We start from the raw sequence: 16,143 nt of genomic DNA, 5'->3' as shown, positions 1-16,143 counted from the left end.
GGGCAGGCACCGAGGGCAGGCCGCCGGGGCCTGCCGGGCCGCCCTGCTCCACGGTGCCGCTCGGGGATCCGAGGGGAGCGCCGTGGCACCGCGGAGAGGGAAAGGGAGCTCGCTGTAACGCGCCTCTCATCGTCCCGGAGAAAGAAATGCAGAGCGAGGGCGTCCCGGCCCCTGGGGTTTGAGTCAGTGCAAATAACGCGTATTCCCAGCAGGCAGGGAGAAGCGTTTCGTGTCAGGTAACTGGGTTGCTCTGAGCCGGGAGCTGACCGCCCTCAGCCTCCCAGCGCTGTGCTGAGCGCCCACAGGCAGCCGCCTGCCCGGCCCTCATTGCCTGGCCAGAGCTGAGCGAGGCGAAAGGCACAGACACTGCCAACAAGCAGAGAAGCCAGCTGGAGGAGGAGGTATTTGAAGCATCCTTTTTGCAGAACCGAGGAGTGAATCATGTTTTAAAGGTAGGAGTCAGTGGCTGTAACACACAATTATTTACGTGATGGTAAGAGCCAACCTTCAACCCTGTGTCACTCACTATGGCTTCCCAAAATTACGGGCTGTGGCACAGACAGACTCTTAACCATTCTTTAGTCATATCGAAGCATTATCCAGATTGTGAGGCAAATTAAGGTCCCACTGAGCACAAATGTACCAGATTTACAATTATACTCGCACAAGGCAGAAAAGTTCCCCTTACAGAAGTGACTTACAAATGGGATGTGTGATCAAAATGTTTGATGATAAACACCTGAATGAATAGAGTACTATTTCGTACAATACAGGACCAAGCATCTACTTTGTATATAGAAATAATGAGGTATTACTTAAAATTGCAAAGAAACAAATTAGCATAAGGGCAAGTAAATACCTCTTATCCTTACATCTGAATTCTGTTTATTAAGAACTGATTGAAATATGTTAGCAGCTCTTAGAACGGCATTAAATCAACCAACTTGCTGTCCTTTGCCTCTATGGTTATAATAGCAGCTGTGCAGTAAAACTTTCACCTCCCAGAACAATTTGCATTTGCAAATTAGACTTTAATAGTTGTCAATAGTAGAAGTCCTAAAGAAAGGTAAAGACTAGTATCAGTAAATAAATAACACAGAGTTCTGACAAAACCATACCTGTGCCTTTTCATGGCTGTTTTTGTGTGCTAATAGAGTTAATTGTCCAGATATTATCACACAGCTATATATTGACCATCAAAACTGTTTCCTCTCTTAGTAGGCTACTCAGGCAGAGAGGCTTAAGAATTGCTGCTATGAACTACATGCATCCTTTTCAATAGCTGTGATGAAAGGTCATTGATGTTTGAACTACCAGGGTAGTTCCTTCTCTTCCTTGTCTGGAGTGAAGGAGTGAAAAATTCCATCAGACCTGTTGTTCCAGCCCATTCGGTAGGACTTTCCATCAAGAGGCAGCAAACCAAGAAAGCATGCACCAACAATACATGAATGATTGTTCCACAGCTGGTAAAGGTCTTCCACTTTTACAGAACAGCAAAAATCATCAGGACTTACAAAGTTTTATATCCATCATCTTTCAAAAACAATAAACACACATCAGGTACCTATTTCTACATCAGGTTGCACTAATGAACACACACATATCAGAATTTATTAACATAGTGTAACCTTAATGTACTGTACGCTTAAATACTGTAAGAGGGCGACTGCAGGATATCACTGATTTTAAAACATGGATGTACTTGTAGAACAGAAGCTCGAGGAGACAAGCTTATTTTGTACACTGCTCTTTTGTCCCTTGGCTCCTCCTCGTGGCCTTCCCCGGGCACTACAGTTACCTGATTTCCTAAACCCTTCATCATCTCCTCTCAAATTCTCAACCTAGATTTAGCCATGTGCCCAGACAACAAAACAGCTAACTAGTCCAAGCAGCACCAACTGGTTTCGTGAAGACAGACACAGAAAGACAAACCTCAGTCTTCTATTTATTCCCAATGAAACTTGCTTCAACTTTTCAGGCTTCATGTATACCAGACAGAACTTTTCTGTGATGGACAAGCACAAGAAGTCTAAATAATGCAAGAAGATAGTCCAGGGAGTTGTTACTTTCTAGCCTTGTTTTACATAGACCTCTCTTGACTTGATGTAATTAAGTCTTCAGTTTAGAGCCCCAGATTGAAAGAATGTACTGAACATGATAGCTTCTATTCTCTGGCAACAGCTCAGATTTTCTTCTACACATTGTACTCTGGAGGATCTACAAACAAAGTTATTTCCCCACACTCCTTAAAAATGTTTTTCTCCTATAAATCTATGAGAGGGTTTTATAGACCCTTCTGTACAGTTGAACTTTCCACTTAAGCACCTCTAGCATGAGCCTATACCCACTTTTTCTTTAAAGACACCAATTCAAATCTTTAGGCAATTATCCCTATTTGGTCTCTTCCTGTACGGCAGCAGTAGTAGTTTGGATATTCTAAAGACTAAAATTAAACACGTGCAATGGATTGAAAATAGGACAAGTTAATTGTTGATAACTTGACAGTCCAACTAAGCCTGTACAGGAACAGTGCTTCACTGTTCCTCCTCAATATGCCTATTCTTCTCACGTTTGATTTCCATCAACAGCATTCAACTTAACTTCACTATCCCCTACCGTGTTGCAAACCAAGATTTATATTCTGCTTTCTAATGCAGCTGCATAGTTTTGTATCTTGTATTCACTTCAATTGCTCAAGAACTGAAAATACTTTAAAAAAGTAGTTTTCGTAAACATGTGCCACTTGTATAGCTGAGGACAGCTCCTGCACAAGCTCATGATATGCAAGTATTCATTCTTTTGTTTGATTTTCACTGAAAATAATAGAATCCAGTGTAACCAATCCTTTTACAGATTAACTATATGCATAAAATGCAGTATTGTAGTGAAAAGCATACCTAAAGATTTTTCAGTATCCTATTTAGAATACATGTACCATTACTAGTGCAGAAAATAGACATTATAAACTAAGTTACAGCATGCCTTATGTTTTATGTAGGTAATTATGCTCTTGTGCTAATAAGTTGTTCACTATCAGCTGTTAGCGGTCACCTTTTCAAACAAATGGCTGCCACTAACAGATGGACATACTTTGATTACCATATCTAATTTTTATGTCATCTAGGCAACAGAAATGGGTGTCTATTTACAATCCAAGCACTCAGCATACTTAAATCCATAATATACTCCCTTTCCTTAAAGTAACACTGAACGATCTCACCATATTTGCTAAACTGTGTATCAGATTTTAAGGTTTATCTGGCTTACACTTCTCAAGTGTACCTGTAGATTCCACCCATTTCAGACCTACACTGTGGACTGAGGTAGTACAAGAGATGACAAAGGAAATTAAGATCAGGTAATAGTTGAGTTGGGGCAATATGGTCTGTCAGATACAACTATCTATGGCTATTTGAATTTCAATACCAGCACAAGAGTTTTATTTACTATATATTACAAACTATTTTGATAACAGAAGAGCTGCTTAATTGGCAGTCCAGTAGGCAGATTTTCAAGCTGTCACATATACTGAAGATTTCTACATACATGTTTTAATTTCCTTCATTGTTTATGTAAAGGCAAAGACTGATAAGACTTCTGGAGAACAATTTTTGTACAAAACTGACACCTTCAAAAATCTGAGCAGCAGCACCTCTACATTTTAGATGTTGCATTACAGTTATGTTACTGCTATAACTGTTTTGCTATAACTGTTTGGCATAGATAATTAGAAATGATTCAAATTAAGGAAGTCTCATTACATACTGATAAAGGATCATTATGAAGAATTGGAAGAAATAGTCCATTCCTGTGTTCATAATCGCTTAATTTTATTTTACAGTATATTTGTGACATTTTATGTTACTATAACCAAAGATCAGGGTTGTTTACAAATATAATGGCTGCCATTTAATGTAAACAATTAAAAAGTGTCTCTACATATTAAAATTTTACATCATGATTTTATTAAATTGAATTACTCTTTGTGCCATCAGGTATTAGTGGAGAGGAACTACTTTAAGCAAAAATAGTTTTCAGAAGTTAGATGTAGAAACTGAGAAGCCTGAATAAGATTTTAAAAGACCACTCCCCCATCACTGTAAAAAGGAAGAAAGTAATCCTTTCACTGAAGTCGCAACTAATAGTCAACCAAGTCCATTTTTATTAAGGCTTCTTTACATATTATTGAATCCCATCATGCCTTTCATATTCCCAGCAGCACCTTGTTGAAATTGTCTCATCATTGACTGCAATCCTGCCATGCCACCTGAAGAAAATAAGTGAGAAGATGCATGCGTTAATTAGTTTTGAAGGACAGCTATCTTGCTTCTAAAGTACGTGTGGTGTAAGGAGACCATCTCTGTAATATACAAACAAAAGCCCAATACTCAGCCAAGCTTAAATGGCTATCAAAATATGGACAACCGAGGAAGTAATTACATAAAGCTTAAAGTAGGTTTTAAGATGACCTTTGCATCAAGATCTAGACAAAGGAAAAAAAATTGAAGAAATCATCATTATCAGTTAAAAAGATTCCAGTATGGGAATCTTTAGTAAAAGCTTTAGTAAAAGCTGTTCTTATCAAAATTACTTATTTAAGGCAAAGCTTGGAAGGGGATGGAAGTTCAGGAATAGATTTGCTTCACAACAGACATGCTTGAAGTCACTGTACTATTTCCTCAGATGTTACTCCAATCGCTCATTTTGAGAGCTGAATCCAGATGAGTCCCCTTCCTAAATTCTGTAATATTTCAAATAGATTACTGTAACAGGTAATCACCTAGTGAAGCTGTCAAATGCCGATACATACCCATATGATGAAGGACTCTTGGATCCATCATCTTTGCCATCTGTTGGTTCAGCTTGGCCAGCTGAGATGGGTTTACATTCTTTGACATATCACCGCCTTCAAGAAAATGGAAGAAAAAGTGGATTAAAATACAAGGCTAAAAAAAAACAATTTTACGTAATTTTATATTCAAATCCATTCAAGTCAATGATCAAAAATTACTACATCAACTACTTTGAGTAATTAAGGATCAACAGTCCCTGTCCCGCCCACATAACAGACTACAGTGTCAGTATTGTGGTAGTGATGAACTCTACCTCGATAAAGCCAAAAATACAGCAGTTTTCACTCCCAATTTACACATTAACACCACGAAGAACAGTATGGCTCTCACCAGTTAAATCAAAGAGCTTGCAAGCATCATGAAAATGAGTGACCTACAACTCAGTCCTCCTCTCCCACCACACCTCTCTCCCCTTTCCCTTCTCCCAGCACCTAATCTACATTATGAGCTTCCTCTGTGTTCACATATCAAGTGACCTTCGCACTGAGTTAATAAGTGTTTTACTTTCTTTTACCTTTGAAGAGCCCTTTGATACCTCCCATCTTTTTCACCATCTGTGCAAATTTAGTGTATTGGGTCAAAAGCTCCTGGACATCTCTGGTAGAAACACCTGAACCTCTTGCTACTCTTTGGATTCTTCCTGGCTGCTTACTGAATACTTTGGCACCATCTGTACTGTCAAGTTCTGCAATTACAGCAGAGGAAGGAAAAAAACATTGTTAAAAGTAATGAAAACAAGTGCGCGCTCTGGATTAAAACTAAATTATCAGCACAAAAAAATAGCTATAGAAGTGTCAATGCAGAATTGTACAGAAATAATTGAGACAATATTCAAAGGAATAGCACAGGCCATTCCCGTGTCAATCAGAGTGATAGAAAAAATTGTCAGAATAAATTATGCTCTCAGCATACCTGGTGTAAGCCAGGCTAATAGGTTTAGCTCAAGGGTGAGAGCATACCTCTCCTGTAAGAGTTCTGGGTGGTTTAGAAACAGCACACCCTGAATTCCAGAGACTAGGCTATATCACTAAGTAAACTTGAGGGTGGAAGAAAGGTATGAAGAAATATGATAATGACAGATCAAAAACAAATCCAACTTTTTCATTTGCACATGTAGCATTAATAAATTTTAGAAGCACAACTACACTACAAAAAACAAAAACGCATTAATTATCAATGGAATGCTTTGAAATTCCATCTGCTCTACACAAGAGAGCAGCAACAAGAAGTTGTCAGTATATCTCTAAGTATTGGGACTTATTCAGAAAGTTTAAAGGCACAGGGATAAGTAACTGTTTATAAGACTGGTAAATGCTCTCTTCCCTTTTCTGTCATTTTAGATGCTACCTTAGGTCCAACTTGTTTCCAAAAGAGATCTCTGTAAATAGGCTTGTTCAACAACTGAGAAGTGAAATACTGGTTGAAGTTTGTTTTACCTTGGTCATTCATACTGTCCATTATAGTCATCAATTTCTTTAGCCTTGCCATTGATTCTTGTTCATTGCCTTTACTCATGAAGTCAGTTCCAAAACCAGGGATCATACCCTAGTTTTAAAATGCAAAACAAAAGCTGTGTCAGAACAAGCAAATCTAACTTTAAGTAAGCAGCCAGAAATACAGACAGCAAGTTTGAGTTCAGCACGTATGTATCGCAGTGGACCTTTTCTAAAAATATAAAGCACAGACTCTAGCACCAGTTTCACTGAAAAGTTTTTAAGCTCACAGCAGAAATTTGCCAGATATAAATGAAAATCTGATGAAGAAAAATGATTTTTGGGATAACTAACCAAGATCTGACTGAATGGTCCCATTTTCATGATGTTTTGGAATTGTTCATACATATCTCTTAATGTAAACTGACCTGAAATACAACAAAAAGAGAAGATTAGCAAAGGTCACACTAACATCTAGGTGTTACTTTCTCAACTATTTACCCTGTGAAAATAAAGAGCAATACTATACTGCATAAAAACAGATAAGTAAACATCGTCTCTACCGTTAATACAGCTAGGCACACAAGATGGCACACACTCAAGAGTTTTAAGCTGCTTAATCAGCAGTTACAGCACTACCTGTCACTTGATGAAAAACATGACTATTTACTTGCTTGACGCATTTATTAGAGTAAGAACAACCATTCTGCAATGTGCACTTGAAACAAATTACTTGTCTCTACACAGACCGCAAATTAATGCAGTGGTCTGCATCTTGGAGGGAACCTGCCGTGATTAGTTCATGGTAATACATCTGCTATTCAGGGAACAACTTACCATGTTTGAGCTTTTCTATGAGTGCTTCATTATCATCCAGCTTTAACTCATTTACTTTATCTATCAATCCTTCAATATCACCCATACCTGGAAAACAAAACCAGCTCTGAAGTTAGCATTAAAAAAATACACTTTAACTTTCTATTATCAGGTTCAAAGTGTCTTATAAGTACAGTTGCATGTCATACATACCAAGAAGTTTGCTGATGAAAGGCTGCGTTTTGAAGGGTTCAAAGTCATCTATGTGTTCACCAGTTCCAATAAAAATAATAGGACTCTTTGTAGCAGCAACTCTGCAGTGAAATATATGTATATATATATTATGGAATATGGAATATATTATGTCTCAGACATCATCAGCACAACACAATGAACACATCAACTCAATCTCCCAAGTATCTTTTTTACTCCCAAAAATTATTAATGCAGAAACATCCAACATCCATTTAGGAGGGGTAGCTGGGAATAGCTGACAACATTTCTTTAATTAGTACTTTGTAAAATACAAACTGTTTCTTCCACACTCTGCTTTGACAAATCACCAATAGATACATAAGTTGCATTTTCTTTGCCAATTTTCAGAAACTTGAGAGGATAGAAAAAAATAAATTGTGCCCATTCTACCCTAATGTAGGGAGGTCAGATGACACAGGTGTTGATTAATTTTTCTTCAGGGTTCCTCCTACAGACAACAATCTCATTTTCAACACAGGAAAAAAACTTAGACATGAGAAAAATCAAAACCTTTTCAGGAATCAGTCACTGACACTAGCTTTAATCGAACTCTGCTTCCAGTCTACAGAAAGTACAGAATGGCACAGCAGACAACATATACGAGTACATGACAGCTGGAACTCGCTTTTGGTATTTTCATTTTGCTCTTAAATTTAGTGTTCCATTACTGTGCTATAAATAACAGCAAAATACATATGGCAGTTTAGGAATTCTAACACTTAAGATCCAAGTCAGACACATCTCGGCTCCATACAAAGCTGTATCACTCAAAAACAGTTGGAGATTAATCTAACTTAGAAGATAATATGGCATGTTCTAGTCAACAAAGGATGTCAAGATACAGCACAGCACATAAGCCCAAGAAGATGGAGTTCAGAAAAGCATAACTGCAGACTCATCTTTTTACCAAGTTGCTGGACACTGAAAATTCAGAAACTTCATTTGCATCACAGCTTTAAGGCCATTAGATAGGACTAGCTAAATTTTTTTTTCCCTTTTGGAAAAATTATGGGCATTAAATGAGAAGGAAAATTTTTCAGGTAAGCCTTATCTATTAAGCTCAAATTTGTACTTTGCATCTGACATGCAAGATGCAACAATTGTTTTTTGCTGTTCTCAGAAGACAGAAGTCTGACGTGTGACAATACACACTACTGCATTGGAAGTACATCGTAATACCCAATTCTGATTCCCACTGAATGTCAAAAGGTCCACTGAAATTAGGATAAAAATCTAACTGTTACTACTGAAATTTCTAGATTTCTTGTAATGTGACAGTGACACTTTCACAAGACAGGTTTCTGTGAGACACTAACACATTTCATGGTTGTACACCCACAGCCAGACCTTGGACACCCTGTTGTATCGCCATACTTACGCACTAAGAGCGCCGCCTCCTTTCGCATGTCCATCAAGCTTAGTAACAATAACGGAAGCTACATCTACTTTGTCTTTGAAAGCTTTAGCTTGAGCTTCACAAGCTTGGCCAATGGAAGCATCCATCACATAAACAATGTTATCCGGTTGCTAAGAGGAAAAGAAGAGAAATTTGTTTCCTGCTTTCTTGGACTGTGTTGATGCGTTATGTTCAGTAGCAGAACTCACTGTAACACTGTTCTATGAGCAGTATTGTCTAAGGACCATTTGAAACCCTTATGCTGTGCTACTATTTGTGAAAATCTTATCTACAACACAGTATATTAAACTTTATTAGCTTTACAGTTTTTATTTATGTTTTGAATGATTTTAGCTAGTACCTGAGCCAGTAAGCTAAATAGCATCTATAAGCAATGAACATCTTCCATTTGGTTTTACGTTAAGAGCTTTATGATGTCCATTTCTCTGAAAACAAGTTACCGTTAACAGGAGTTGTGTGGGAACTGTCACATTGTTATGCGAGATCACAGAATCAAAAACTAGCCAAACTTTTTAAAACTCACACGAGAAACACCAGCTTCATTTACATACCCAAGCTGATGAACATTCTCCAATCATCTTTTTTGTTTCAGAGCAAACATTCATAACAACCACAGAAATATAGTACACAGCTACAGAAAAGAACCAGTGTGGTCTGATTTTATCTAGTTTCTTAATGCAAAGACCTCAAAAGGGAAAGTTAAAGCAGTAACACTGCAATCTAGTTATATGCAAGCACCCCTGAATTACAGATCCAAGAATTAAAACTGACACAAAGCGATCAAACACTGATCATCCAGTCCTAGTTTATTCATATCAGTTTGTAATTCCTAACACATTCTAGGTGTTAAAAATGCTGACACATTCCAGAAGACAGAAAACCACACAGAACATTGGGAGATGAGCAATGATTTGTACTCAAATTATTCTAACAAATGTCAATGTGTTTCTTGAAACTACTCACAATGGCATTAGCAACTTGTAACATCTCTTCAAACAAGGAGTCTTCCTGTTTGTGACGTCCACTGGTATCAACGATGATTATTTCAAAGTTTTCATTCTTAAATTTCTCAACACCTTCTGAGGCAATAATTACAGGATCCATTTCTGTGTAACTGATCACAAAGGTAAACATCAACATGTATGCAATTCCTTATCCTTAAGCTAATTAAGGATTTTATTACTTGACTGTGAACTTATTAAATCTACCTAGATTTCAAGATGGACTTCCTTTATATCAAGCCAAAACTGATTCAGATTATGCCTCCCTAAGCCATTTACCCTTGAAGTCCGGTGAACTGAAGCACAAAGGACTGTCTCACCTGCTGAAGATCGTGCTAGATTCTGCTAGCCTTTCTCGGAAGGAAGTTGTAACTAGGCACCTAGACAGCGCACCTCCAGCAAAGCTGGAGCTCATACGGAAGTTTAATAAAAACTATATTAGTTCTACTGCTGCCACTACCTGACAAAAATTAAGGGCCAAAAAAATCACCTTTTGATCTGTAAAGATGCTAAGTGGATTATTTCCTGAAAACCTCAATCTGTCTGGTAAAGCCCTGTAAACTTGCAAGCTGAGAGAACATTTAGGGGGATTATCTCCAGATGCCTGATCTCTTCTTACACTCACTCTACCTGCTACTACTGACAGACAGAATATACTGAGCTAGACAGGTATTTCATCTCATGAGAGAAAATATTTTAATAGCCTATTAGTTAGGCAACACTGAATGGGACTTTGTGGGAGATGTTCAGTAAGGAACAATATCTCGTTATAATTGAGCTGTTCTTCAAACAGATTCTGAAAGATACTTACCTCCCATAAAAGGGAATTCTTGCTTTTGTGGCGTTCTGCTTTAACTGGTCAAAAGCACCTGTAAGACAAGTATGGTCAGGGGGCTATTTAAAAAAAGCAAAACTCAGAGAAAGAACCATATCGTTAGAAGCTGTTTATATTACCTGCTCTGTATGTGTCTGCACATATTAAACACGTCTTCCAACCTTTCCTCTGGTAGAAGTATGCTAACTGTTAAAAGAAATCCAAACAAGTAGTTACACCAAAATCCCACTAGAAAGCATGGCACTATGTACCAGCTTGAAGTACATACTGAGGACACAAAATCAAGCCAGCTTTCCTATAACCGAGACCACCTAGTAGCACTGTGCAAGTATCAACTTGTTAGCATGTTAGAAAAGTATGTTATATAAATGATTAACATGGTTAGATGAAAATAGTTGATTTCAGTTTCCTGAGCTAGGAATGGCTACAAATAGCCTCTGTTCCCGTTTTGTTAACTCCTAGATTCTGCAGATGGGATTAGCTTTCAGAAACTACCCAAAGCTGTACTGCAACGTGAGCATTTGTTTCTTCACTTCCAGAGGAACAAAGATATTTCATTGCAGGGACGTGTTTTAAAGCAATGGATGGAAGCCTTACTGCCTTGTAACACTTGTAAGCTTCACTAGTACAACATACATTCACAGAACATTTGATTCACCCAAAGACAGACTTCCAAAATACAGTTTGTCTACATAAACACTAGGAAAGTCTTATGAAATCAGAGCAGTGATATATTCAGTACAGCTTATGTCTGAATCTCACAGAGAGCAGGTGACCAAAAAAAGAAAAGAAAATACACAAACATACATCAGTAGTCTTCTTCCATAGTATGATTTTTTTCCTTCCCCAAAACCATTGTAAATAGGTTAAGTTATAACTGCTCTGAATTGTGCCTTTTTTTTTTCTTTGAGGATAAAAATCTAAATTTCCTCAATAAACTCAGGGCTGGAACAGATTTCACAGCACCCATTCATGCTCAGCTGAGACACCTAATACAGAGGCCAATTTCTACTTGTTCCCCTAAGTAGGTAATAGAATGAGATAGGTTCTACTCAGAGTACATCTTAAATCCAGGAAGTACAGAATGGAAAGAATCTGTGATCCACATACAAAATTCCTTCATTAAGAGTGTAGTTTTTGAAAAAAATCTTGAAGGAAGTCCTGAAACCATAAATAGTCTCAAAAGAATATTATTTTGAACATTCATCTCATCATAGAATCCCCTCAGCAGAAGTATTTCTACAATGCAATCAGTCAGTACTTTCCTAGCGATAAAAGCAGCATGGGTCACAAGCAAGCCCTACATAACGTGTCCAACCACACCCTCCTTCCCAAGCAAAGCAAAACAACACAACACAAACAGGTTCCGTGCAAGTTACCTTTGAACAGGTTGTTGTTTTACCGCTTCCTTGCAAGCCAACAAACATGATAATGTTCTGTTTTCCTTTGGTAGGTGTCCATGCTTTGACTCCAGGATCTACAAGCTATAGAACAAAGTATACTGTGTGTTGCAGATCTGAATTTCAGAAGCACAGAACAGTTAGTGTCACATTCCATGGAGAAAGACAATTTTTTGTATATCTGGGTCTTAATTTGGCTTAGACGCTTACTGGTTTACAAGAACAGCCACAGCCCACGCAAGAAATCTGTAGTATATGGTGTTATACCTAACCATTCTGTGACCGTCACAGTGCTTCTTTCTAAGGCCAAGCACTAAAGTCAGGGTGGCCTGCATATATGGCACAAATACTACGATCAGCACAGAAACATGACCTCCACCCCACCATCACTGCACTAGATGGACCTCTTCTGACGAGAGCCCAACACTACAGAAGACTTTTTTGGGTTAGTGCCTCACTTCTCAGTGAGTAGAAGGTGCATACATTCCAGGGAGATATCATGTGGGTGAGCACAGACTACAGAAGAACAAAACGCTACACCGTTAACTGGCGAGAGGACAGAATACTGGTATCCTGGTATCCGGGCAGTGACTTGACCAAGCAGGCAGGTTAGAATTTGCAGTAGAGAAACTGCCTGGTTGTTACTTATACTTTTTAAAGTAGCTTTAACAAATCTTCATTAAGGTAGCAAAGGCTTGTTTCTGGGACAACCAAATACAGTAGTCCACAAGTTTGTAGGCCATTACCCTTCCTTCGTCTTCACATTTCAATTGAAAAGTAAGCATAGCTGAACTTGAAGGTTACATTGAGGTTAGTCAGAGAGATGCCTTGAAAGTAAAGTTCTGATCAGAAAAAATACTGTTTGCATAGTAAATAGCATTAGAGCAGAAAACATGACAACCCAGATACGCAGAACCCCTCTTGCGACCACGTGGTAACCTTAAAGCTTAGCTTGCTACTGTAGTGCTCGCACAACCCAGGCTGTACAAGAAAAGTGATGTAATAGGGAATTTTGAAGTCCTACTTTAACAAGTTCCTTAAAGACAGCGTGCTGAATCATTTTCCTTTTGTTAAGGCCAGATGCCATCTCTTCAAGATCAATTGCAGACCTGAGTTGAAGAAAACAGTTTTAGTACAACCAAAGCCATGAAATATTAGTATAACTTAAAGCATCCTAATATAACTTAAAGCAACCTAATAATAGTGAAGTCTCTGTAGCTGGAGCGGCACTCTGATATTTGCTTTGAGTTTTCAGTTAGCGCACATTCAAGAAGTGACATACATTAGAGACATTGCTTCTGTATGCAGGATAAAAACATGTTTCTGGAATACTTGTCTTTCAGACTCGCATATACTTGAGTTACACATCTGAAAATAGCCAAGGTAACAGTCCTGGTCACATGCACGGATCTATTTATATCCGGCACAAAACATATGAAGATGAGGTGTCTAGGCAGCAACAAAGAGCTTGTTTACTCTTCCACTGAACTGACATCAGTTTTTCAAAACAAGCGTACAACAGCAAAGGCTGGCTGAACTTGAGGAAGATTTCTTTTGATAGAGCTGGCAGGACATTTATTTTAAACTAAATATTTCTGTAAAGTGAAAACAGGGGCTTACAGGTGAACTGGGTATGTCTAAGAAAACCATAAGCAAGTTGGAAGTTGCTCTTCTGTAACCTCAAGTTACAACTTTTACAAACATTAGGAGTTAAATTTGTTTCGATTATTTGACTTACTTGACATTTTCTCTTAGTTGCTTCACAAGTTTAATATTAACATCAGCTTCCAGTAGTGCTGTACATACTTCTTTTAACATAGCATTTAAAACCTTTGGAGTATAAAAGAGAAATGGTTTTACAATCCACAGCATTGACTAGCCCAGGATTAGTTTCAAATAAGAATGTGAAAGTGTATTTATGATCTAGTAAAGGCTTTTATGAATTAAATGCATGTGGTACCATTATTATATCAAGTGCCACATAAGGTCTGCACATTTGTTCATTTGCAAATCAAATTTAAATCTGAAAGAGAATGGAGGCTCCTGAACTTGTAATATTCAAACTACAAAGTAATGCAGAATGCTTCCTATTGCATTAAGGAGGATGGCAGCTTGTATGGTAGCAATACTTCCTAAACTTCCCTACAGCTACTCCTCAAAAACAACTGCAACAGAAAGCCACAAAAGAATTTAACGCAATCTTGACAAACAAAGTATTCCCCCAATACAAGGTGGTCACACTATCAACATTTTCAGCAGAAACTGGTATGTTGCTCTGTGGCATGGCTTTGAGGCAAACAGGTGCCTCTGAAACCCAGATTAGTTGTTTTAAGACTTGTCACTTTGAAAAGTCTGTAACAGAAAGGTTTTTTTTTGAAAGTAACACCTGAGTAGGTGGCCTCATTTGCACAGCTTGAGCTCTTGCAGCGGAAAAATCTGCATTGCTGAATAAATGAATTGGGCTATATTTGACTCAGTTAAAGTTCTGTTGTCTCCTAGCTTAAGACTTGTTAAAACTTTTCCCCCATGCACAAGTTCTAGAACTATGCCAACTCTACAACCCTTGATAAGCTTTCTTTGTAGTTTAAGCCACAAACCATATCTTCCCACCTGAAAAGTTTCTAGCAATTTATTTACTCCTTGGCAGTTCCGAACCATCACATCTGTTAGTTTTCAATCTTGCTTTTCAGTCTTTGTACCAGAACACACTTATTTATCATTTCATGTTTTGATTTTTTTTTTTAAATACAAACTCTACCAAGTCAAGCAGCTTCCAGAACCACACACACTGGCTAGAATAGAAAGGCAGTAACCACAACAATCCTCACATTTCAGAGGGCAGGATTTACATTGAAAGCTATTTCTCCTTCCACGCTCTAACTTCTAGCAACCTAATACACGTCCACAGCGTAGCTGAACACAAAAGTTGCAACACTGTACAGTCTCACACCGTACATCCCAACCAAACGTAGGTGCAAATTGCCTCCTTCAGCGTTCTCCTCCTCAGAACGCCACTGTCCAGGAGTACAGCCACCAGGCTCCGTGACCATGGGACCCACAACCTCTGAGGCCTAAACGTAGCTCTGCGTTTTCGCCGTACGATCAGGGGTTATAAACCTCTAGCTAGAAATGTTACTTGAAAGAAAAAAAAGAGCCCAGGGATTACATTGACCCACTTCAAGCCTCTCATCAGCCTTATCTATTAGAACTTCGCTTTCTAGACGTTACAGATGCATCGCATAGGTGTATTACAAACCTCTTCATTGATGATGGTAGCATTGCTCAGTGAGCGCAATGCTGAGGTTATTTTTCTTCCGAGATCTGCTAGAACCATTTTGGCGGCTTCAGGTAGAACTTCAAAGAGAAGAACCTGAAGAGGAGAAAAAAAAACAAAAACAAAAAAAACCACACACAATTAAAAAATAATTTAAAAAACAAGTAGAAGCTATGCCTTCCCAAATGAATTATTCCAGTAAATATTAGGTTAAGAAATCAGCTTTGCACTCCAGAAAGCAGGCAAGTTTCACTTTGCCAAGTTATTTTTGGCAAATACTGGGCTGAAATTAAATTCGGGCTATCCTGATGGCCTACTTAAAAACAGAAGCTCCCTCCTGCAACTAGGAGGCATTTCACTCGCTGGTGTGCCTGTGCGTCAAATTCACCAGGTCAAACACTGCTCAGGCAGACTTCCACACACCTTCCCGTTACACAGCCGCCCGCCCAGGCCCAGGCCCAGGCCCGCTGGCGGGCCGGCGGCAGGCTCAGCACCCCCGACCTGCCGGGCCGAAGGGCAGCCTCCCCCCCCGGCGCAGCTAACCAACCGCTCGCTGCGAGGCACACCCGTCCCCGCAGCCCCCCGGACCCCTTGCAGCGGCCCCGCACCGGAGCGCGGCACGCAGCGAGGCCGGCCCGGGGCGGTGTCCGCGGGCACTCACCGGGCCGGGCCGGGCCGGGCCGGGCCTGGCGGCGCTGCGCAGGCTCCGCGCTCCGGCAGCGGCGGGCGCTCCCCGCCGACCGGCGAAACGTCACCACTCGCCCTCACCCCCGGCGCGCTTCCGCCGCCGGGGCACCCGCCAGCCGCCGCGTTAAGGTCGTGCCACGCAACGGCGTGCCCGCGCCCCGAGAAATCCCGC

At 39.5% G+C, this 16,143-nt stretch overlaps 1 protein-coding gene across 1 annotated transcript; it reads right to left on the bottom strand.

The window, feature by feature from the left end:
- Positions 1-3,805: 3,805 nt before the first annotated feature.
- SRP54 (signal recognition particle 54) lies at positions 3,806-16,143 on the bottom strand. The gene is made up of 16 exons (XM_083837692.1): positions 15,946-16,143; positions 15,267-15,380; positions 13,749-13,840; positions 13,035-13,119; positions 11,990-12,094; positions 10,730-10,796; positions 10,587-10,644; positions 9,738-9,888; positions 8,736-8,884; positions 7,316-7,416; positions 7,124-7,210; positions 6,641-6,714; positions 6,290-6,398; positions 5,368-5,538; positions 4,811-4,906; positions 3,806-4,267 (listed from the first exon to the last, which is right to left on the bottom strand). Exons 2-16 carry the CDS (start codon positions 15,342-15,344, stop codon positions 4,176-4,178), a joined length of 1,515 nt encoding a protein of 504 aa, XP_083693818.1. The 5' UTR covers positions 15,345-15,380; positions 15,946-16,143; the 3' UTR covers positions 3,806-4,175.

This window comes from Anser anser (genome assembly GCF_964211835.1).
Source record: "Anser anser genome assembly, chromosome: 5".
Lineage (NCBI taxonomy): Eukaryota > Metazoa > Chordata > Aves > Anseriformes > Anatidae > Anser > Anser anser.
The sequence above is the reverse complement of the archived record's forward strand: the minus strand, read 5'-3'. Positions and strand labels throughout refer to the sequence as shown.

What these genes read in the sequence shown, in the direction of transcription:
- SRP54 (XM_083837692.1), bottom strand. Translation starts at nt 15,344, where the DNA reads ATGGTTCTAGCAGATCTCGGAAGAAAAATAACCTCAGCATTGCGCTCA. An exon ending in TCTTTAAGGAACTTGTTAAA is followed by an intron (nt 12,095 to 13,034) that starts GTAGGACTTCAA and finishes TTTGTTCTATAG; the next exon opens with CTTGTAGATCCTGGAGTCAA. An exon ending in TTTCATCAGCAAACTTCTTG is followed by an intron (nt 7,211 to 7,315) that starts GTATGTATGACA and finishes TTTGTTTTCCAG; the next exon opens with GTATGGGTGATATTGAAGGA.